We start from the raw sequence: 20030 nt of genomic DNA on the forward strand, positions 1-20030 counted from the left end.
ACTTCTGACAAAGGTGAAGAGGAAGGAAATGGAGGATGGCCATTGATCGTCACAGGACCAGCGGGACCGACGACCTTTACCTCTTCGGGATACAACTCGGTTCCGCATCCCATCCTTCCGAACACTACCTCTACGACCGCGAACACAGACACGAATGTGGAATGGGAATCGCTTTACCTCCCACCCGGGGTGTACCTTTCTTTCCCAGGAGGGGATGAGAGGTATAGGAACGTCGTGTTCCGGGGAAGTGTTCCCATGCGACAAGGATTAGGAAGAGAGGTCAGGAGCTTGGATCTGAGCATGGGCGCAGGGAAAGGGAGGTTCGAGAGCGGTGAGTCCCCCTGCGTGGTAGCGCAACAATACACAAGGTCAGATGGGGGACATGGGATGATGATACTGATGTCGTTTCGATCGTGCGTAGACGCTTGTTTCCCGGCTTGTGGGCCGGGAGGGTCTTGTCTCCCTTCAACAACCCCCAGTCAGACGTCTGCCTCCTCCAACTCCTCCGCCTCTCCTTTAACAAACTCGACAACTTCGTCCACACAACTCCCATTTTCAATCTCATTCACCTGCACCTGCCTCCCCGGATTCACAGGCCCGACTTGCGAAGAGTGTCTTCCCGGGCATTACGGGCCGGAGTGTCAAACTTGTCCGGCTCAGTGTTATAGCGGAGCTGCAGGAGTGGAGAGTACGGGGAGATGTAATGATGGATTCACGGGGACTGGCGGGTGTTTAGGGGTTTTGGGGAATAGTACGCAAGGTAAGCCCTCGACCGGTCCTTGTTGCAAATGTCGAGTCCTTCGGAGAGCGAGCTGACGAAATACCTGATTCTTGCTTGATACGATCGCAGCTTGTGGATGTCTACATGGGACGTGTACTTCAGGGGATACTTGTGAATGTTCGGCTGGATGGGCGGACGCGGACGGGAAGAGGTGTTCAGCCTGCGCCGCTGGGTTCTTCCTAAGCGAAGAGGGGGATTGTCAAGGTGAGTCGGCCTAGTCGCGTTTTAAGGCGGAATACTACGTCAAGCGTCATACTCATCTGTCGTTACCGAATCTGCTTTTTGTATAGCATGTCCTTTGGGTACATTAACTTGCCAATCTTCGACCCGGGCCTTAACTTGTTCTCGTGGATACTCTATCAACGCAGCAACCGGGAGTTGTGTACCTTCCGGCGGACAAGCTAGTTGCACGGACGGTCAGTTCTGGGATGGGTCTGCTTGCACTAGGTGAGTTTGGGTATCGATTGAGCCCGCAAGAAACGGTTCGCTTGAATTGAACGTGTTTGGCATATTCCGTTAGATGTTCCCCGGCATGCACTACATGCACAGGATCGGGCGCCGACCAATGCCTCGAATGCGCCAGTCCGAGGTAAGCCGCAGACTGATTGAGATTGACTTTGCGGTCGCTCATGTTAATCCACTTGGTCTCGCTTCACAGATTCAACTTGAACGGGACTTGCGTGGGATACGATGGATTGAACGGGATCTGCGATTCTTCTTCGACCGATCTGAAAGGAGTCTACGTTGCCAATAACGCCAAGGGGCGCTGTGAAGGTGTGTTTCAACACTCTTTGGTACCGTTCGTTGCGACGCTTCTGACTCGGCTTCACACATATTACCAGCATGTCCAAGCGGTTGTCTTGCCTGCGCAGTACCTTCATTCTCGATCACTTCGGTATGGAATGACACGGTCTGTACCGCTTGTCAAGAGGGATGGGTCTTGCAAAGTGGCAAATGCGTCGAGGAATGCCAGACGGGGTACTTTCTGCCTGAGGGTTCCCCTAATATTAACGGGACGTGTGAAGGTGGGTGCCGATCATTTTCACTTACGAATACAAGTCTCCCCCATGCTGAAGTGTTTCTTGTCTCTGCTGATCTGCGAGCAGCCTGCGACCAGACAAAATGCGCGTCCTGCCATACGAGCGCGACGCAGTGTTCTTCGTGTATCAAACCGGGTGAATACGCCACTGTCACTGGAGATTGCGTGACATCCTGCCCGTCCGGAACCACCAAGAATGACAGACTAGGGCGTTGTATACCCTGTCCCTCGGACTGTGCGAGCTGTTCGGAAGACGGCTTGTGCCTGTCGTGCCCAGCCTCGGCCCCCATTCTCGCCAAGGGGAGATGCTCCGCCGTCTGTCCCATCTCCTCCTACTGGGAAACATCGACGGCATTGTGCACCACCTGTGCTAGCAACTGCACATCATGCATCGGACCCGAGGTCAATCAATGCGTGTCGTGCGCGAACGGAGCGATCATGAAGGACGGGACATGCATGCCTACATCATGCACGTTCGTCGACAGTCTAGGCATATGTTTGCGGAGCGATCTCTCCAAGGAGACACTCTGGTGGCCTTATCTACTCGTAGTATTGCTGCTCCTGGCCATCGGCCTGACGATATTTTGGTGGATCCGGCGATCGAGGCGACTCAGGCGCGAAAATACCGCCGCTTTCGCTGCCACTTTGGATGACACCGAGATCGAACGTCGTGTTGCAGGGATTGGTGGGATCTTCAAGATGCTCAACAGCATGAGAGTGAGGACGCCTGCGAGAGAGAGTTTCCACATTCCTGATCTGGATGGGCCTCCGCCTGCTTACAACGACAAAGGCAGCCGGCCAGTATTCAGTATCACACCCCCTTCGCCTACCGCACAGGGACCTCTTCGAGCTCCTGCCAACAGGGAAAGATACGATGATGTTCACCACGGGGCGTTTGAGAACAAACGCGAGCATCAAAAGCAAGTTAGCTTTGGCGACGACGAAGCATCATGGCCGCATGACATTAAATATAGTAGCAAAGACAAGGATGACGGAAGTTCAAACGAGAAAGTTCGGGCACAGCATTGTATGGTTTGATGACCTGTCCATAATGAACGCCTAGTTGTACACAAGATCATGAGATAGACATACCAATCGTCAACGTGCAGCCGTCTCAAACGACAACCCCCCATTCAGAAGGGTGTAGACGGTCTCGTCGTTGCCCTAGACAGATCGGGGGCTCTCTCTTGTGCAAAGGCGTCGAGGATACGCACTACGTCGGATGACAGGTATCCAAGCTCGATCAGTTCGTCCGACGAAAGCGCTCCCTCACTGTCCCTGTCCGTCTGCCTCGCGGAGCCTCGTCCCATCTTGTCAAGCTCCTCGTCGTACAATCCGAACTCGGCCTGCTCTTCCTCCTCCTCAGCGTCATCATCTTGCGTCGGAGATGCAGCACGCGACTCGGTAGGCGCCTTCTTGCGTGCAGGCGCTCTGACCCTGTTCAGGTAGTCGAGACCTTCCCAGACTCGGAGGAAACAGCTATCCATCACGATCCGCAACCTCTGGATATCGTCGAGAGCGTCCAAGTTGCCAGTGATGGGGAGCCAATCATCCGCCTCTGTAAACGCAAGCCAAATAGTCAACGTGTGTCCCCAGTACCGTTTGTGAATCCCGCAACTTACCCAAACCATTCTCCAAGACCCTCATGTGGGAAGCTCCGAAGAGAAGATAGGTCAGAGGATCGATTCTCGTCACATTTCGAAGCTGTTTTGGGGCAGACATCGAGCCTTGCGCGCTTGCCACCTTTTCTTGGAAGGTATACAGCCGTTTCTCCCCGGCAAAGACGCCATCTGCAATGATCGGAGTCGCATCTTCACGCTTTTTGGTATTGACACTGCTAACGTGAATCAAGCAATTCTGGAGATGGGTGCAATCGGTCACGCGGTAAGCAGGCTGACAAGCTTCAATATCCATTGTAATGCTTACGTTGTCCTGCGCGGTTCGGCACATCTTGGGGTTTGTGCGGATGGCGAAGTTGGGTATGGAACCGATCGAGATCAAGGCCGCTTTCAGTGGTAAGCTGTCGGCATTGACGTCAAAGTCCGCCGGTATGACTAGCAACCTTCGTCGGCGCACGTATCGCTTGCCGGTGATCAGTGTCAAGGCATTCGCGTGCACTAGAGCGTCGTATAACTGCTCTCTGATCTGCTGAATGCCCAGCATTGTAGGTTTGCTCAACAAGTTGTCGTTGAGGAATCTGTTGGCTTCGGAATAGTCTCCTCGAGATTGCATCTCCCACCAAGCGTTGAACGCGGCTTCTACACACAGAGCGTCGGAACGGAAATGTTTGGGTGACCACGAGTTCTTGATCTCGTTAGATTGCTCTCGCAGATGAGGAGGGGCTAGGAAGGGATCCCGGCTACCGAGAATCGCCGCAATGGTAAGAGCTCTAGAGAGGCCATGAATCAGTCAGAAATCGATTGTCGACCGGGCTTCGGGACAACTCACGGGGAAAGACACTTGAACACAGTTCCAAACAGGAGCAGTTTGCCGAGACGAGCATCGCAAGGTACCTGCAGGAGGATTTTACCCAGAGGCAGGACGTTCTGCCGACTATCCAAGGCTCCGAGAAGTCGCAACATTGAGAGAGCGGCTTCGACACGCTCTGCAGCTGGGGGCTCGATTGCTTGCTCCAGCACGTCCTCAACCATTCCGATGTTCAGCGCTGGACACACGATCATGTCAGCGTGGTATACTTCAAATATATCAGTCACGAGGCGAACTAACCTTTCACATGCATGACTACCTCAGATAGGTCGAGTCGAAGCATCTCCACCTCTTGATGCGGGCGGAGAGACCTTAGTCGATTCGAGCCAAAGACGGCATAGTAATCGCCGGGTCTTTCACGACCTGCTCGTCCTGCTCGTTGGTCGAGGTTGGCGCTGCCAGCCCATGAAGTGACTAGGGAAGAGACATGTCGACTCGGATCGTAAATTTTGATTTTGGACCGACCACTGTCTACAACGACAGTAGTGCCAGGAATAGTTACCGACGTTTCGGCAATGTTGGTGGCTAGAATGATCCTCTGCACACCGTCCGGGGCGGCAACAAAGACCTCGCGTTGCTCTGCTACGGGTGTAGTGGAATGCAAGGTATGTACGCGATATTTGGCGCTATTGGAAAAGTTGACTGGAAGCGGTGATCGGCGATCTTCGTTTAGAAGCACCTTTGAGACCCGCTTCATTTCCTCCAGACCCGGTAAGCTGATGGATTTGGTTTGGTTAGCGCTTAGGAACATATTGCATTGTCGTAGCATCGACCTACAAAACAAGCACGTCTGTGGGTAGTCATGATTTGATATCAATAAATGGGCCTGCTATGTCGACATCAAGGTAACATCACTCACGACCGGATTGATGCTGTTGTACGACGTGAGAAATGGTCAAAGCGATAAGAGGGAATGGTAAATCGATCTCCTTCTCGTTCGGGTTCTGGTAGCCTCCCATGGCATTGTCCGCATCGAGGTATTGCCTAACCAGCTTATCCTGTTTTCGCCATGAGCAGTCTTAGTGTACAGCAACAAGCGCGCTTGGCCGCCAACACGGACCTGGAAGACCCAACTACCAGCAGCATTCGAACGATGCTGCAAATCTCCAATGAACCCATCCAAATAGTTTCTCGTAACAGGATATGTCTTTCCTGGAACATCGATAAGGGGAGCCTTCTGGCCTCGATCGTTCTTGAAGTAGTTTCTGAACAGGTCCGCGTTGATGGTCGCGCTCATCAGCAGAATCTTGGGAACGTGGAGTCCGGCTGCCTTTCTCGTCTTGAGCATTCGCTTGAGAATGACCAGCAGAAGGTCTGTATCAAGATCTCTCTCGTGGACCTCATCCAGGACGATGTGGGAAACTGAGTCGAACCATGTGATCTCGTCTTGATGTGAGAGCGCCGACTGCAACCGTTTGAGAAGGATACCGATTGTCATGAAGGCTACGAGCAGATCGAGTGGTCAGCTCTCCGCTATATGGGAAGATATAATAAAGCGGCCACTTACTGATGCTACCGTTGTCCTCTGGAAGCTTGGCGTCAAACCTGACATGGTATCCGACCTCCCGCCCAATCTTCGAGTTTCGCTCGTCCGAAACACGATCAGCCAGAGCCAGGGCAGCGAGCTATCAATATTGCACATGGTCAGTGATCGACTGCAGGTATCGTTCCGGGCAGAAGCAAACTTACTCGTCTGGGTTGTGTTACCAAGATTCGACAATTTGCCCCTTTTCCAGCTTGGATGTAGTCATCCAGAATGTATTGCGGCGTCTGTGTACTCTTTCCGGATCCAGTATTCGCCGTCAAGCTGCAAGAAAGCGTTAGGTCACATGCTTCGCCATGCTCAGGCCACCGCGACTCACACTGTGACTTCGTTCTCGTCGATGACCCTCAGAATCTCCCTCTTGTAAGGATAGATGGGAAGGGAAGCTCGAAGCTCTCGCATCTTTTTGACGCTAGAGGTCTGGTCCGCCTCATAATCCTTCAGTTGATCTGATAATTTGTCAGACCTGCCCTTCAGAGCTGCTCTAGGAGGCATCGAGAACGGCTGGTGGGCGACGACCAAAGGCGGGGCTACGGTGTTGGGCGTAGGTGCCTTTTTGAAAAGGTTGGAATTCCTGGCTTCACTACACAGCTCGCGCACGAGCTCGACCAAGTTGTCGGAACACATGAAAGTCAGGTGTGGCGCTTTCCTCACGTCCTCTCTGACACTTCCTCCGTCCTGCATCTTAAAGGTGTTCCAAAGCTGAGGATCGCAGCTCTCGAGATATTGGGCGACATCGAGATAGCAAAGCTTCAATGCGAGCTTTTTGTTGGCAGCGGTAGCCACCCCGATCTTGCGCCCGCCAACCGTCATGACAGCCTCCCACTCGGTGATCTTGTGCTTGCTGCGACCCTTAGCCACCGTATCGTACGACAAATCGGGTTTACCGAAATTGAAGTTCTGACAGTACCATTCCATGAACAGTCGGGCTTTTTCGTATGTCACGAGGGTCCCGTCTGACAATTTGACGGTCTCCGAGGATTCCTTCGGGGTCGTCGCACCCGACGCATTGGCAGTTCCGCCTCCCGAACCGCCCATCAGCGGTCTGTTTATCTGATCACCCAAAAAAGACAGTTAATCAAGCGCAAGGGACCGTGCCCAAGGGAATAAGCTGTGCTCACCATTCTATGCGATACCAGCTGATATAATGCGCTCAGAGCCGCGAGCTTTTCTGCTTCTGCTTTGTCGGCGCTGTCTCCGACACCTACGTATCCGCCATAGGCGTCTAGCACGATACTGACCCTGTAGATCACCTCGGTACCCAATATCCCCTTTTCCATCTCATACGGTACCGAGCCGTTCCCCTTCCCAGCCCCGAACCAGTTCGCTACCGGCGATTTCGGGTTGTCCACCCAAGCTTGCTTCACATCCAGCCTTCCTCCCTGCCCAAATTCTTCCGTGATCTGCGCCCTCGTCCTCTTAGGACCGCTCAATAAGGGCAACAGTTCCTTTTGTTTCGTCATCCCTAATCCTTTTGCAGCGCGACCCCCGCTAGAACTACCTCGACTGGAATTCCTGCTCTTCTTCCCACCTCCCGCGCCGTTCTTTGCGCCTCGTCCACGTCCGCTCATATCGTCCGTATCGAGAGCAGAAGATCCGTTCCTAGCGTAAGCTGAAGGTTGTGAAGCTTGCGCGGCAGCTGCGTTACTGCTGTTGCCGAACCGAGGGTTGTTGAAGTTGTTCCTGGGCGGTTGAACGATCGACGATCGAGGTCCAGTAGGTATGGATCCAGGTGTAGATGCGGCAGGTCGAGACGCTCTCGGACCAGTAGGTATAAGAGGTTTAGATTCGGGTTGACGCGCTCGGGTATCTTCGCGCTCTGGTTCTAATTCTAGCTTGCGTCGCTTGGCAGGTGGAGAATTGAGGATCGGTTCTGCGTGTCGATCGCGGGAGTACCTATCGACTTCGACTGATTCTCTTTCTTCTTCTTTCACCCGCTTTGCTGAAGATTGTTCCCTTCGCTGTTCAGGTTCCCGTTTGATGCCAGAGGCTCTATCCTCGGATACTCCGTTTTTGTTGTTGTTGCTGTTGGTAGCGGTACCAAAAATTCTCTCGTGAAGACTAAGAGTCGCAGTGGTGTTCCCAGACGTCGATGCAGATGTCAATGAAGGCAGAGGCGGGGTGAGCGGGGATCTTGACCTTGATCTAGATTTCGATCTTGATATCGCTCTCCTTTTCTGATAGATGCGATCCTCTTGACCTCTCCTAGGTGCAGGTGAAGGAGACCTTCTTCTTCTTACTGGGCTAGGAGAGTATGCGCGATATGTTCTAGGTCCGCGTGATCCCGAACGAAGAGGAGATTCTCGGCGGCTAGATTCGGGGTATCTTTCCGATCGAGGATATGTATCTCGACCTCTTTTATATCTCGACTCTTCCTGTTCGGCTCTGCTGTATCGACTGTCCGACCTAGACTGGGGTTGGGGTGAAGATTTCGACCCGTCGCCTTGTCTATAGCTATCGAGCTCCTGATCAAGTTCCCTCAGACGGCTCTCCCTGTCTCTATCTCTTTCTCTCGGCTCTACTGCTCGTCGATTCGAGGTAGCTGAAGATGGTGGTGGAGGGGAAGGGGAACGTCGACCGGTGTATCGGCGAGCCGGAGGTGGGGGTAGGTAAGACCTGTCCCGATACCGTTCAGGCGTCCTCGATCGTGATCTTGGTCGGAAGTTCGAGGTTCCTGATCGTCGAGAACCGGCAGAAGACGAGGTGGGTAACCGGAGAGCGGCAGGATCAAGCCTGAGAGCAGCTGACGGTCGAGCTGGAAGGCTAGGGGGTGTAGGGAGGGTCTTGTTCGATAATGTCGAGCGCACGGAATGAGGAGGCAGGGGGAGAGCGTGTCGAGGTCTGGCTGCGTCGGGTTTGTCGCCGTCGCCTATTACTGTTGAGCCTACAATTCTATCTTGTCTATGTTCAGAATGGTTTCCAGCGTCGGACATGGATTTTGGCGAAAAAGGAGGCAGAGATTGTCAAGTAGGCGTTCCGTCGTTTCGCGGTCCGCTAACTGAAATCTAGCTGGAGCGGAAAGGTGTGCACGTGTGGTGATTGTCCAGCTGAACGTGAACCGAAAAGATATCGAAGTATCGAAAAAGCTAGAGTCTTGGATATTATTCAGGAAAGAGAATGTCTCGAACAGGAGATCATCCCAGGTTTTCTGCGGAACGAAATTTGTAACGAGGAATTTCAGCGACAAGGTATATCGAAGACAGGGATTGTTGGCCCTGCTCACCAAGTGAAACCTGCCCGTGGATAGAAATGCTAAGGAGATCTCTTCTCTCTCAATCGTCAGCCATGGACATGACGGGTGGACACTGCGATGATGATCGAGGAACTGCACTTGCTCGCTGCTGCAGTCGTCACCGTACGAGGAAGAGGGAGAGACTTGAGCTAAGACTTTGCGCGTTCCATGGGTTTCCCCTGAACTTTGACCACACAAAGTCGACGACCATCTAGTCTTCTAGATATCACGATCATCACGTTGACTTGATCCTTCTTCAGTCTGCTAGCTGTCCGCTTCACCGCTTGTCTTAGAATTCATACCAATCACTATCGGTTCGGTCTCGTTGCTTTCCCGAAACTCAATCAGGAAGCCCGATCGGTACAACTTTTCACAAGCCCGAAGACTAGACCAAAAGGGAGGGAAAAATGAGCTTTGTCCGATCCGTATTCGCTCCGGCCGTCAGGGTAAGTCTTTCCCATCTTTCACCTTCCTCCATACCATCTCCTTATCCGAGAGATCCTATGCTGTGGGCTAACACGTACACTGTTACCTTGTTGCCATCGGAACAGCTCTCTCGAACACCTAGATTCATCTCCAGGACTCTGGCTACCCAAGCACCCTATCCTGCCGCATCCACCTCGACGTCAACTTCAACGCCCGAGCCGCTCTCAGAAGGCGTTGTAGGAGGAGTTGAAGGTCTCACTGCGCAGCCGGTCTTTCCTGGTGGGGATGTGGACGTGACGGATAGCGTATTGAAAATGTTGGAGAGCGAGGATGGTGGGTTTCTCATGTTGCGCTGTTTTCATTAGCAAGGAATCAAAGCTGACGACTTCTCATCTATGCCGATTGACCCTCTCGCAGGTCTTTCAGGAGAAACAAACTCGCTGTTGTCCAAACCTATCAGCTACCTCCCTATCTCCTCGCTCGCCTCGCCCAACCCGACCCTCCCCAGCCCGGAGGTGAGCCAGAGGTAGTTTCGATGGACGGAGACGTATTTCGTGCTGACCAGATGAAACTATCTGGGTTCGCCTGTTAAAAAGGAACTCGCCGTTCCCCTCCCTCCGACCGTCTTCGCGCAACCGTTGAGGCGAGATATCCTGCACAGATGTTCCGTTTACTACCTCGCCAACCTTCGACAGGTGAGTCCTTCGCGCCCTCATTCGCTCCGGTAAAGCTCGCCAGATCTTGCAGTACACTGACATGAGGACGTGACGTCGATTTTTCGATAGGGCGCGGGATCGAGCAAGACTCGAGCAGAGGTAGCGTACTCTGGACGAAAACTGTACAGGCAAAAGGGTACCGGAAAGGCTCGTGCGGGTAGCGCTGGGAGTGGAACCCGTAAGTTCGATTGACACGATCTGAAGACGATTCCATCCTCGATATCACAACACTTCGACGCTGACCTTGTGAGCTTCGTATCGCATGCAGGTCGAGGAGGAGGAACGATCCACGGTCCTCATCCTCGAGATTTCACCCAGCTGTTGCCCCGAAAAGTCCGCCAACTTGGACTACACGTCGCCCTCTCATCCAAGCTCTCCAGCGGACTGTTGAGGATCGTCAACGATCTAGGCGAGGCTCAGTGGAAGAGGACGAGAAACGCCGTCGCGGCTCTGGCCGATGACAAGGCTGGCGTAAAGGATTCGATGTACGAAGCTGAAGAGGAGGAACAGGTCGGAGAAGCCGACGAGCAGGCCGTGAACGCCGATACGAGTCGACAGGTCCGATTCGGACATCCGGACGAGCTGTCCATCCTCTTCATCGCTGGACCTCCAACGACGGAAAAGGAATACAGTGACTTGATCAATATGGCCCGGTGTGTGAACAATGTGCCCAAGGTCGAGGTCATCCCTGTGGAAGAGGTCGAGGCGTACGAGGTCTTGAGGAGAAAGTGGGTCGTGCTGGACGTCAGAGCGGTCGAGTGGTTGGGAGAACGGGCGGGCGAGGGGTGGATCGGGGAGGAAGGGGAGGTCGAGCTTGAGAGTGGCGAGACGGAGGGCGCGGGTCTGGCTGGGTCAGAGGTTCAGACCGAGGCTGCTGGTATCGAGAACCGACCGGTTGCTTGAACGGGAGACAAGCACTTTGTACGATACGATATACTTTATGCATGATCAGAGTCTCAGCATATATTCGGGTGAGAGCTTTATGTGACAATCGTGAAGAAGCACATGCCATTCCAGAGTATCCCATCAAAGCCTGGTCCACTCATGAACAGTAAAGTTATCGGTCAAGGGGGAGCACCTCCTCAGTGATGTGCCAGACTCGTTGTCCCGTCTGAGCTCGAGCACACCTGCAGACCTCGAGCAAAGTGTTCATCAACTTCGGTCTTGCGATCATTGGTAGCGATGTATAGGTCAAGCCATTCTGCTTGAGCGACCCAAGTAGAGCCATGATGAAAGAAGGGTAGACAAGAAAGGATCGAGTGTGTATGTTTCGAGTGTCCCATGCCGCCCGAGGCCTGTATCTGTGCCTCAAAGACTCTGCTTCCCCCTTCGGCGTTTCATGATTATGCTGCGAGGAGATTTACGCGAGACAAGCGAGGGAATGATTCGTAGATGGTTGAACTGCGCGGAAGCAAAATTCGATCAACGTGGGTTCGGGATACACGGCTTCATCCGAAAGGGGGGGGGAAGGGTTTCAATTCGTAATCTTCTCGATATTCGGAACGATGGACACACCCTCACCCTCCCTCCTCCCCTCTTTCCGCGCAGACCGATAGTCTCGGCACAGTCAGTCAAAACAGGAATAACAGGTGGAGCTACTCGGGTTGATCATGGGATCAAGAGCAAGATCGATCGTTATTAGGAAATGTCGCCTCGAGGACAAGCCGACAGCGCCGAGAGCAATCAATCATGGGGGAAGACTCGAGGGTACTACGTCGTGGAGATGTAAGGATGTCGTTCTGCCATTATCAGGAGTTTGAAAGATATCACCAGCGGCCAGCGGACCACATCTCCATAAATCTCGAAATACCTCAATACTCGAAGGGAAATGAACAACTCTCGCGCGATCAAGCAGTCATCCGAGATCGATCTTTCGACAACGATGGTCTACGTACAAGATGTCGAACGGGACGCAGAGTCATCGGCTTCCAGCCACAGAATTGATGGTCAGTATACGCTACTCAAAAGTATAGAGCTGGTTCTCTGACTGATTTGATATCCATGTCGTCTCTCATTCAGACGTGGGCACGCGGACGTCAACAAACCCCACTTGCCAGCCGGACGAAGAACCAAAGGGAACCTGCCATCCCGACGATTCAGTCTCCCACCGGCCCCATATCCCATTCTTCCGCCAAACTATTCCCTCGGACAACCTCCTCATCCCACTACTCATCGTCACGCTCACTACGGGACTTCTGGACGCATCCACGTTTTCCTCGTTCAACGTCTTTGCTTCGAACCAGACGGGGAATGCCATCCTCCTCACGCTCGCCGCTGCCAATGCCGCTCCGGTGGAACTCCACAATACCGCAGCTTCTCTGGGAGGCTTTCTATTTTGCGGGCTCGTAGCTGGCAAACTGGGAAACTGGATGGGCAACCGGAACAGAGGGTGGTTGTTGATGAGCAATCTCGTACAACTCGTCATCCTCCTCCTGGTGACCATCCTCTCTTCCCCTTCCATCCATATCCTCGAATCCACCCACCGCGCAAGTCAATGGATCACACTCCTCCTCTTAGCCTCTTCGGCCGGGTTTCAGGTGGCCATGGCAAAGACGAGCGGGGTTCAAGAGGTGCCCACGGCTATGCTTACCAGCCCGTTCATCGAGTTCGCTACCGACAAGGCTTTGTACAAGAAGTGGACGGCGGGAGGGTGCGTGAAGAGTAGGAACAGGAGGGCGATCTATATCACGTGTCTGATGGGTGGGAGTTTGATGTGAGTCCTGGTCTCGATTTGAACCATACTTGGCTCCGCCCAATCCCATCCGACCCAAATTCTGACATCGCGTTTCCTCTTCTTCAACCCGTTTCTCGTACCATACAGTGGAGCGTATATGCACAGGTATACAGGTGGAGCGACTTCTGTTCTGATTCTGGCGACCTGCCTGAAAGCGTTGACGACGGTCCAGATGGCGGTCTTGCCCGGAGAAGATACGGTATAGCGTGCACAATCTGGGTTGTGCGATGAGAGGGAATAGATATGGAATGTTAGTGAACTAGTAGGTTGTAAGCAGTACGGTCAGCGGCCGATTTGTAACACGACAATATGCATCCCAAGGGGAACCATCATCTGCATCTGATCTTGATGAGGAACGAGCGGCACAAGCCCGGACGCGAGATGCAGCTGATTTGAAGTACTCGTTAAGTATAAACCTACGAGATCCTAGTAACGACCATGAGGCTAGGTGCCGATGTCAGTAGTCTAGCGACGCTCTTCGAGACGGGGTGAAACACTTGATCGGAACGCTCCAACCCCGCGGGGACAAGCAGAAGCGCGACTTTGGTGGAATCGTGTAGCGCTCGGTTCCGGGGAATCAGGGGGGGGGGGGCCGAGCCAACAGGCAAGTCGGTTCGAGTACTGCTGACCTCCAAGCTTCCAGAGATATATCGACTCCGCCTGCCATCTCAAACACGTACAGCTCACTCTACACGAATCACACTCGCTACTCTCCTAATTCATTCCTAGTCCGAACAAAAAGCACAATGTTCCCTGCTATCAACGTCGCCCGAGTCGGTCTCCGTGCCACCCCCCGTGCCGCCCGGGTCCAGGTCTCTGCCAACCAGATGGTCGCTAGGCGATGGTTGAACGACAACGCCGGTAACAGGACCGACGACAAGGCCAAGTTGGTGCGTCGAACTCTTCGTCTGGTCCTATTTTGATGGTGCTGGCGATCGAAAATGAGCTAATCGGGAATGTGCGGCATTGGTGTTTGTTTTGGATGATATTCCTCAGGCTTTCCGATTCGGTTTGAAGGGTGAGTTGATACCTAGCGGATTCGTAACAATCCCCAAGCTGATGTATTGTATGGACGATCTATAGACATCCCCGTCGAACTCTACCCCATGCTGGTTTGTGTCGTTGCCGCTTGTGTCGGTGGAGGTTACGCTCTTGCCCGTCAACGTAAGTCAGCTTCAGCTCAAGGTCACCAAGATTGTATATTCGGGACGATCTGCTAATGCATACACAACAATCCATGCTGTTCGGCTACATTGTATCCGCTTGCTATCGTGCTCGACCGGTCGGTATATACCTATCCGTCACAGTCTACAAGGACGGTTCCGATGTAAGCTGCTCTATTAAAGGTATCTGGTACGGCCAAATACTAACATTCCCCCCGCTATTCTATACAGCTCCGAATGCTCCCCAACTCGTTCAGGAAGACTGCTTCCTCTTCTTCTCACTAAACGGTGTCGAGTTGGATGTATGGTGTATTCAGACGAAGGAGAGGAAGTCTTGTATCAGACGGGAGACGAGGCGGGACGGCGCTTTTATATCGATCAGATGCGGCTCAAAGTGGGTATGCAGTACAACCGAACGAAAAAGCGGGTATACAAGAAGAATCTCGAAAGTCGAAAGGGCAAGACTACAGGGATACCAGGCCACTCTCCCGGCTCACTCCGCTCTCGGCGATCCTACTCGCTGCACCGTCTCGCCCACCCTCTCCCTGAGATTACCAAAGAAGTTCCTCGCTCCATCTCGCAAGCCGTCTATCTGGAAACTCGCTCCGATTTCGTTCGAATTGGTTCCACTCGCTCGATACAGGCCTGAACCAGCCGCACCGCCAACCGAGATCTCGTACCCTCCCGCACGCAAGTTGATGCCCGAAGTGTTATTCGGTGGTGCTACGCTCGAGCTAGCTGCGGCTTCCTGAGGTGTTGAACCAGGATTACTGGCGAGTGACGTCGCGTTTGCGACACCGCTAGGTGCTGCATAGACACTGGGAGAGTGGTGTAGAGCAGAGTCGCCCATCATGTCCAAGAACGATTTCGAGTTGTGTACACTCGTACCAGCGAGTAGTATCCTGGCCTGTCCCGCCAGTTGCTGATTGAGCAGGGCGACCGCTCGTGACTCCTCGTACGTCGTCCCTCCGAGCATGAAGATGATGATGTCCTGCGGGCGCTGGGTCCTGGCGTGCTCGTCGCCTTCAACAAACGGGTAACTCGTCTCCCTTAGCCGTCCCTTTAGCAAAAGATCTAAGGTCTGACAAAGGTGTGGAGTATGTTGGGTGTATACATTTTCGACTCCCTATAGAGTCGATGGTATTAGCTGGGGCAGAGTCTGTCAGACATGCATATCCGGTGCCAGCATACCTTTAACCCCTTGAGCGCGCTTTTCCCTCTGGAAAAGATGTTCTCGTTCATGAAAAGGTCGTCTTGCCGTTGATCCGCCCCTGCCATATTGAGCATGACGTAGACAAGCTGTTTGTGAAGGGTACAGTCAGGCTCCAGCGCGATTGATCGAGAACAATCGCGGACTCACTCGTGCTCTGTCCGCCGAGACTCCATTCTGGATCAAGGAGTCCACCACTCCCGCGATTGAATTGCCTGAAAACTTTTGGTATCTCAACGCATAAAGGATAGCCAGCCGCAGCTTATTGCTGTTAGGCGTTTTGGGTGAAGATAGGAGTTCCAAGACGCTCTATAGCCCAATTTTTGCTTAGGTTAAGCCGCAAAAAACTTCTTATTACATTGATGAACTCACCTTGAGATCCGCCGCGTGACTCTCATTACTCGCCAAGCTTTGTTCCACTTCGCTGATGGCCAACAAATCGTCCCTCTCGGTAATCTTGCTCAACTCGCCGACCAAAGCGACGTGCTTGGACACGTTGCCGCCCAGCTTCTTAAACTCGGGGTACTCTTCGACAAAGCGTCGCATATCTGCCAGCGTCTCGATCGACTGCGGATTCGTTATCGCTTGCGTTTTCGATTGGTATGACTGGACGTAGGAAGAAAGAGCTGCACCAAGATCACCAAAGTTGGAGAAGAGCTGATCGGCGTAAAAGGGATCTGATGCTGATGAAAGCACCAGGTCCTGTGTGCAATGAGACGAGATATCAGCCTCCGATTTACCTTTTCGCTCTCGTATAGCAACGACGTACCTTCAGATCCGTCCGGGATTCGGAATCGATGGTCACCCGACCGTTGTGAATGCCGACTAGCTCATGAACCATCGCTTGATAAGTCCATTGTGTCAGAAGAGGGGTGACGGGATCGTTCCTTCGATCTGCAACCAGTTCGGTATGAGTAAGCGTGATACTAGGGGGACCAGGCGAGTTGAGTTACCTAATATCAGCAACAAAGGCGAAGAGCCGGTGGTAGGTCGGAATCCAAAGAGTTCTCGATATGGCGGTTGGTTCATGGCAGCCTAACATCATTGCCGATCGTCAGTGATCCACCGATATGGGGACCGGAAAGGAAGCCTACTTACATTCACCTCCTGAGCCAGCTTCTTTCCCCCTGAACTCATCTTCTCCCACCGTATCACCGGCTTTTTCTTCAGGCTCAGGAGGAGGGAGAGGACAGTCTGAGTGTGGTGTGTGAGAGTCGGTGGAGGTATTGATAGGGGTTGAGGTAGATAGATAGGAGGCTAGCGAGTCGAAGCGGAAGTCAGCCAGAATACGAGCGGACCTGAATCGCACTGTCAGACGTACATTTGGTGGATCGTCGATCCCGTCCGCAAGCAATGCCGCACTCATTGTTACGAGACTCGGGTAATGTGGAAGATAGTCCGCAAAGTATTCCTATTCGTCCCGGATTACAGGATATCAGCTCGTCCCCGCGGTTCATTGCTGGAGAATAGTCCTTACCTGAACCTCCTTGACCACCTCGAACTCGTCCGCTGTTGCCATATCCTCGATCTGGCCTTTTGTTAGAACGCTGGAGAAGTCTGTAATGGCATCTTGCGTTAGTCAAGGGCGCTCTAGAGCGGAACTTAACATCGACTCACATAACCAGTATCCCCCGTATCTCGGCCCATCATGCGGCGGTCCGCCCGGTGCAACATCGTTCCCGGCCAGCTCCCGCTTGACAGCTTCAATGCTCTCTCTACATGGCCGAAGGAAGGAGATGCAAGAAAGATGCGGTAGAGCTTGGCGGTTCGGGCTATTAAGGGCGGCAGGTCAGAACTGCGTAGCGAAGGTAATAGCATCTCGACGTGAACTTGCTTGTCTATCCGGTCGATCAGGTAGACTTCGTGCTGCAACAGGTCGGTCTGCGTCATGGCCAGTGATACGATTGGAGTCTATCCTTGTACCAAATATATTAGCACTGGCTTAAGTCGGAGGGAATGAGACCAGCGATTCCTACCGTATGAGCATCCATGAGCAGCACCTTCATCCCGCTGACTTCGTCCAGCATCTTGATAATATACGTCTGTACAGCTTTGAGCGCGTCCATCTTGGCAGAGAAATATCTGTAGATTCCCTCCAGACGATTGGGTTTCTCGATCCCACAAAAGCTATCGGCTTATCTCAAGCACGATTTGCCGGGTGTGGGCTACGAGTTGACCTGTTGTTTTGTTTGTTACGGTTGACCCGCTTCCCGAGCCGCCTGACAGACTAGGACGATTGAGCAAGATCAGATAGATGCACGAAACGACTGATGATCTGATGACCTTTGCTTTCTGCTATCCCTATGCGTATCGTCTATATGCGCGAGAATGTTTAGATTGTGAGGTTATCGGCTGTTCAAGTCGAGATGTTGTCCCATATCGCAAGTCGTCATCACCTTCGCTCTCGGGATCTCGGCCGGTGGTGACTATCGCGCGTGTCGCGCCCGCGGATCTTACAACCAGCGCCGGACGTGGATGGTTTCAGTTGTGTCGACGAGTCGCAACGGACGATATTTCCATTTGTATACATGAATTGTGATCAAGGCGATCAGGATAGAACAACTCATGGAGACTCGCAACCAAGCTTCTGTCTCTACTCGTCAGTATCTGTTTAGGGAGACCGTTCTTCCTCTGGGATGTCCTTACGCAATTTCCAGGTGATGCGCTCAAATACCCTGGTACACCCGATAAGGAGCAGATAGGTCATGGTTCACCTCTGATTTGATCGAACAGAACGCAAAAGTCGTTATCCTTGCCGCTCGAAATTCATCGCAAATGACCGGACCTGTTCAGGCCGAGAGTGCCGCCGACATCGTCTCAACAAAGGTTGAACGCTATCACCAATTCTCATAGCCAAAAAAAAGGATACTTACTTGAATGGACTAATTTGTGAGGAATGGGCTCAACATCGATCACGATCGCCGCCATTTTCGGGGCCACGATCGGTACCCCGCGATCGGTCCCTTCCGTCACGCATCGATCTTGTTGTAACCATCCTAGTCTCATTGAAATCGTCTCGATTTTACAAAAAGGTAAACACGCTTCATTTCCATCGCCCATCACAGCCACGCCTCTCTCAGCTGATTACCACGTTCATACGAACGGCAGCGGAGGAAGGGATCAAAACGAAGGAAAGCATCAAAGCGGAGAGAAGCGTCAAAGCCAAGGGAAGCGTCAAGGCAAAGAACAGTGTCGAGGCAAAGGAAAGCGTCAAAGCGAAGGAGATAATTACTGGGCTGATGGAGTAAGTTATGACTGACGATCCATCCACGTGGTCTTACGACGTCATTCATATGTTGATGTTGACAGGCGAGGGTGCACAGAAAGACGTTGCGGAAAATTCTGCGCCGAAGATAGCGAGATGTAAGGACGCAGGCCCATCGATCCTTACATGCCTCGATATGCCCAAGAGGAATGTACATATGAGTAAGGCGGATATGGTGCCAAAGGTACACTGTGTGGATATAGAGCTAGTTTTGGATAGGTCGGAAGAGTGCAGGATCGTTTCATTTTCTATCGAATGATGGAAAGATGCGTCTGGTACGCCTTACGTACCGAGTAGGAAGAGACTGAGAATTTGTGGCTGGTAGCGGTGATTGGCAGGATCAGCCACTTTTGCGTGCTGCCACCATATTAATACTATCCATCACTGCATAGCAAATGCGAAAGATAGCATATTCGATTCGTCTCCTGGTCTTGCTCATGATCGGAGTATCTGCTGGATGCGCCACAAGTGCGAGAGTTTATGGCCTGGAAGGACTACGTCCCTGCTTCAACGCGCTCATGGGAACAGGTGCTAGGCAATCTTCCGGGACTTTTAGTCATGACAACTCGTGTTTGGATGCAAAGACCGCCACGAAGGACGATCAATGCTTGAAACGTTCTCGAAACCCGTTGTTGATGTACGGTTGACCTTCCGTCGACATGCAAGATCTTGTGGGACGTCGGTGAATACTAAACGCTTCTCATCCCTCAAGGATCAGTAACCGCCGTTCGCATTTGATATGTAAAGCTTTGCTAGGATTTCGACAAGACGACCTCGACAGGGCTATCATTCTTTTCTTGTGGATGTAGCTGTCTGGTATCGCGATACCTGCGAAAGGCGATGCATTAGTAACTTTGCCGAAGCGAAACAGCTCCCAGCGTGTACGAAGCGTGTAGGAACGTTAGTCTGAGAAAGGATGACCGCCTCGATTTTATGCATACTCTCGGCAGCCATATCGTCGCATATGCATTGCTCAAGATGGAAAGATACTTATAGGGTGATAAGTTATCACCCGGTTGCACTGTTCGAGTATCTGGCTCACGTCGTAAGAGCTCGAGTTGTCGTCGTGGCATGTGCATGCTGTTCCGGCGAGCCGCGCGCGTGTTTCAGAAAGCGTTCCATCAGGCTCAGTGCCGGATCTAAGTGTCGACGCAGGTTGATCATTCATGATCAGTGGGAAGCAAGAGCTCACCTTCGATGTCCATAACGGCAAACTTGCTTGTCTCACCTCTCGTATAGATCAGGCGGGTTTGTAGTAGGGGATATCAAGTGTTCCACCTGCCTAGCGACGTCGCGCCAAGCGTCCTTAACGCGATCGGGCAAATCGTTGGGTAAATGAATCACCCGGTTCCCCAATTCTTTCTCTTGATAAGCGGTGGGCCGCCAATAATGTGGCTTAAAGATGGCTCTAATCAGCTCTGAAATTCGCAGCTC

General features: G+C 52.6%; 6 protein-coding genes across 6 annotated transcripts; 4 read left to right on the top strand and 2 right to left on the bottom strand.

Moving 5' to 3' along the window:
* Window positions 1-312: 312 nt before the first annotated feature.
* HD553DRAFT_364390 (uncharacterized protein) lies at window positions 313-2906 on the top strand (the record flags this gene model as incomplete). The annotated part of the gene is made up of 8 exons (XM_046184046.1): window positions 313-331; window positions 422-790; window positions 851-985; window positions 1072-1228; window positions 1302-1370; window positions 1392-1555; window positions 1624-1806; window positions 1888-2906. Coding segments are annotated over 8 exons (2067 nt in total), but the record flags the coding sequence as incomplete, so codon positions are not given.
* Window positions 2907-2959: 53 nt separating this feature from the next.
* On the bottom strand, window positions 2960-7283 carry HD553DRAFT_364404 (P-loop containing nucleoside triphosphate hydrolase protein; the record flags this gene model as incomplete). Its single annotated transcript, XM_046184047.1, has 11 exons — window positions 2960-3378; window positions 3443-3677; window positions 3747-4209; window positions 4269-4485; window positions 4548-5047; window positions 5163-5305; window positions 5368-5750; window positions 5815-5932; window positions 5997-6114; window positions 6170-6903; window positions 6972-7283. Coding segments are annotated over 11 exons (3642 nt in total), but the record flags the coding sequence as incomplete, so codon positions are not given.
* A 2043-nt stretch (window positions 7284-9326) lies between these two features.
* HD553DRAFT_148208 (ribosomal protein L4/L1 family-domain-containing protein) lies at window positions 9327-11249 on the top strand. Its single transcript, XM_046176720.1, has 7 exons — window positions 9327-9528; window positions 9634-9841; window positions 9926-10023; window positions 10105-10203; window positions 10294-10402; window positions 10493-10977; window positions 11032-11249. The coding sequence occupies exons 1-7, from the start codon at window positions 9490-9492 to the stop codon at window positions 11125-11127; spliced, it is 1134 nt and encodes a 377-aa protein (XP_046032876.1). The 5' UTR covers window positions 9327-9489; the 3' UTR covers window positions 11128-11249.
* Window positions 11250-12106: 857 nt separating this feature from the next.
* HD553DRAFT_346229 (DUF1275 domain protein) lies at window positions 12107-13163 on the top strand (the record flags this gene model as incomplete). The annotated part of the gene is made up of 3 exons (XM_046183178.1): window positions 12107-12170; window positions 12244-12937; window positions 13046-13163. 3 exons carry the CDS (start codon window positions 12107-12109, stop codon window positions 13161-13163), a joined length of 876 nt encoding a protein of 291 aa, XP_046032877.1.
* A 456-nt stretch (window positions 13164-13619) lies between these two features.
* HD553DRAFT_319877 (uncharacterized protein) lies at window positions 13620-14516 on the top strand. The gene is made up of 5 exons (XM_046181082.1): window positions 13620-13848; window positions 13955-13976; window positions 14042-14122; window positions 14266-14285; window positions 14353-14516. The coding sequence occupies exons 1-5, from the start codon at window positions 13705-13707 to the stop codon at window positions 14404-14406; spliced, it is 321 nt and encodes a 106-aa protein (XP_046032878.1). The 5' UTR covers window positions 13620-13704; the 3' UTR covers window positions 14407-14516.
* Window positions 14517-17658, bottom strand: HD553DRAFT_301529 (putative vacuolar protein sorting protein of the Sec1p/Munc-18 family,VpsB). Its single transcript, XM_046178663.1, has 12 exons — window positions 17308-17658; window positions 17166-17242; window positions 16949-17103; window positions 16809-16888; window positions 16653-16742; window positions 16430-16588; window positions 16285-16366; window positions 16101-16225; window positions 15704-16033; window positions 15482-15640; window positions 15313-15420; window positions 14517-15247 (listed from the first exon to the last, which is right to left on the bottom strand). The coding sequence occupies exons 1-12, from the start codon at window positions 17395-17397 to the stop codon at window positions 14615-14617; spliced, it is 2088 nt and encodes a 695-aa protein (XP_046032879.1). The 5' UTR covers window positions 17398-17658; the 3' UTR covers window positions 14517-14614.
* Between the last annotated feature and the right edge of the window lie 2372 nt (window positions 17659-20030).

Source organism: Filobasidium floriforme (assembly GCF_021052385.1).
Source record: "Filobasidium floriforme strain CBS 6241 chromosome Unknown HD553scaffold_28, whole genome shotgun sequence".
Lineage (NCBI taxonomy): Eukaryota > Fungi > Basidiomycota > Tremellomycetes > Filobasidiales > Filobasidiaceae > Filobasidium > Filobasidium floriforme.

Bases quoted from the DNA above. Each gene is read 5' to 3' on its own strand.
- HD553DRAFT_148208 (XM_046176720.1), top strand. From the start codon at position 9,490: ATGAGCTTTGTCCGATCCGTATTCGCTCCGGCCGTCAGG. The intron at 10,403-10,492 runs GTAAGTTCGATT...TATCGCATGCAG, and splicing joins TAGCGCTGGGAGTGGAACCC to GTCGAGGAGGAGGAACGATC. The intron at 10,978-11,031 runs GTCGAGTGGTTG...GAGGAAGGGGAG, and splicing joins TCGTGCTGGACGTCAGAGCG to GTCGAGCTTGAGAGTGGCGA.
- HD553DRAFT_301529 (XM_046178663.1), bottom strand. From the start codon at position 17,397: ATGGACGCGCTCAAAGCTGTACAGACGTATATTATCAAGATGCTGGAC. The intron at 15,641-15,703 runs GTGAGTTCATCA...ATTGGGCTATAG, and splicing joins GTCACGCGGCGGATCTCAAG to AGCGTCTTGGAACTCCTATC. The intron at 15,248-15,312 runs GTATGCTGGCAC...TCGACTCTATAG, and splicing joins GCGCGCTCAAGGGGTTAAAG to GGAGTCGAAAATGTATACAC.
- HD553DRAFT_319877 (XM_046181082.1), top strand. From the start codon at position 13,705: ATGTTCCCTGCTATCAACGTCGCCCGAGTCGGTCTCCGTGCCACCCCC. The intron at 13,849-13,954 runs GTGCGTCGAACT...GATATTCCTCAG, and splicing joins CCGACGACAAGGCCAAGTTG to GCTTTCCGATTCGGTTTGAA. The intron at 13,977-14,041 runs GTGAGTTGATAC...GACGATCTATAG, and splicing joins TTTCCGATTCGGTTTGAAGG to ACATCCCCGTCGAACTCTAC.